Source organism: Vigna radiata, unplaced genomic scaffold (genome assembly GCF_000741045.1).
Source record: "Vigna radiata var. radiata cultivar VC1973A unplaced genomic scaffold, Vradiata_ver6 scaffold_2581, whole genome shotgun sequence".
In the NCBI taxonomy this organism is placed as follows: Eukaryota; Viridiplantae; Streptophyta; class Magnoliopsida; order Fabales; family Fabaceae; genus Vigna; species Vigna radiata.
Window position 1 is genome coordinate 1 of NW_014543062.1, and position 1,098 is coordinate 1,098.

At 40.9% G+C, this 1,098-nt stretch overlaps 1 protein-coding gene across 1 annotated transcript; it reads left to right on the forward strand.

Annotated features, from left to right (window-relative positions):
• Nucleotides 1–294: 294 nt before the first annotated feature.
• Nucleotides 295–1,081, forward strand: LOC106752924 (the record flags this gene model as incomplete). The annotated part of the gene is made up of 1 exon (XM_014634707.1): nucleotides 295–1,081. A coding segment is annotated over exon 1 (787 nt), but the record flags the coding sequence as incomplete, so codon positions are not given.
• Between the last annotated feature and the right edge of the window lie 17 nt (nucleotides 1,082–1,098).

The window sequence follows — 1,098 nt, forward strand, 5'->3', positions numbered from 1 at the left end:
AGTGAAATCAGTGATCTGGTGCAAAGGTTTGAAAACGAAAATGTCGGTCCTAATGTGAGTGACCTTAGAGATCCACAAAAGTGGCCAAAAACCATCGAAGACGCTAATCGAGTTGAAATTGTTCGTTGTGCTCCCGCATTTGATGACTTTATCACACAGTCGAGACTGTTTCCAAAAGACACGAATGGCCAATCTTTCACGGAGTTTTTCCTTTACTCCAAATCCAATAACGAAAGGGAGAAATATCCTCGCGATTGGCTAATCTGGAGTGCCTCTGAAAAAACACTACATTGCATGCCATGCATCTTGTTCGAGCATAAGTGTAGATCATCCGCTAATCGCAGTGATCTAGCAAAACGAAAAGGATTCTGTCCCGAGAAAACTCTCTGGAAAAAATTATACGATCGCTTACCCTCCCACGAAAGCACATCTGAGCACAGAAACTGTTACACAGAGTGGAAATCCCTGAAATGCTCTTTAAGTGGTAAAGGACTTGACTCAGAATTGAGGAAACAGGAAAAGTGTGAAGCGGAAAAATGGAAAGCAATTTTACGAAGAATTTTGGATGTGACACTTTTTCTGGCCTCCAGAGGATTGCCGTTTCAAGGTGATAGTACATTAATTGGGGATGTGCACAATGGAAATTTTCTCGGCACTTTGGAGCTGATGGGGAAATACGATGAGGTCATTCGTGAGCATCTGGCCAAAATTAAAGCCAAACAACTGGATGGTGGCAACATGCAAGGCCAAGCACATTACTTGTCATGGAAAAGCCAAAATGAGTTTATTTCTCTTTGTGGGGATAAAGTTCTAGAAGCCATTCTGGATGAAAGGCTGAAAACGATTTATTATGGAATTATTGCTGATGCGACTCCTGATATTTCCAAAATAGAACAAAATGTTCTTATTTTGAGGTACGTGTTTAAAAACGGATGCACGGAAAAGTTTGAAGTTTGTGAACGTTTCCTGAAGTTTATTGATTTCAATGACAAGAAAGGTGAAGATATCACCCTTAAAATTTTGTCTGCGCTTGAGGAACTAAAAATTCCTTTAGAGGATTGCCGTGCGCAAGGCTACGATGGTGGCTCTAACATGAGT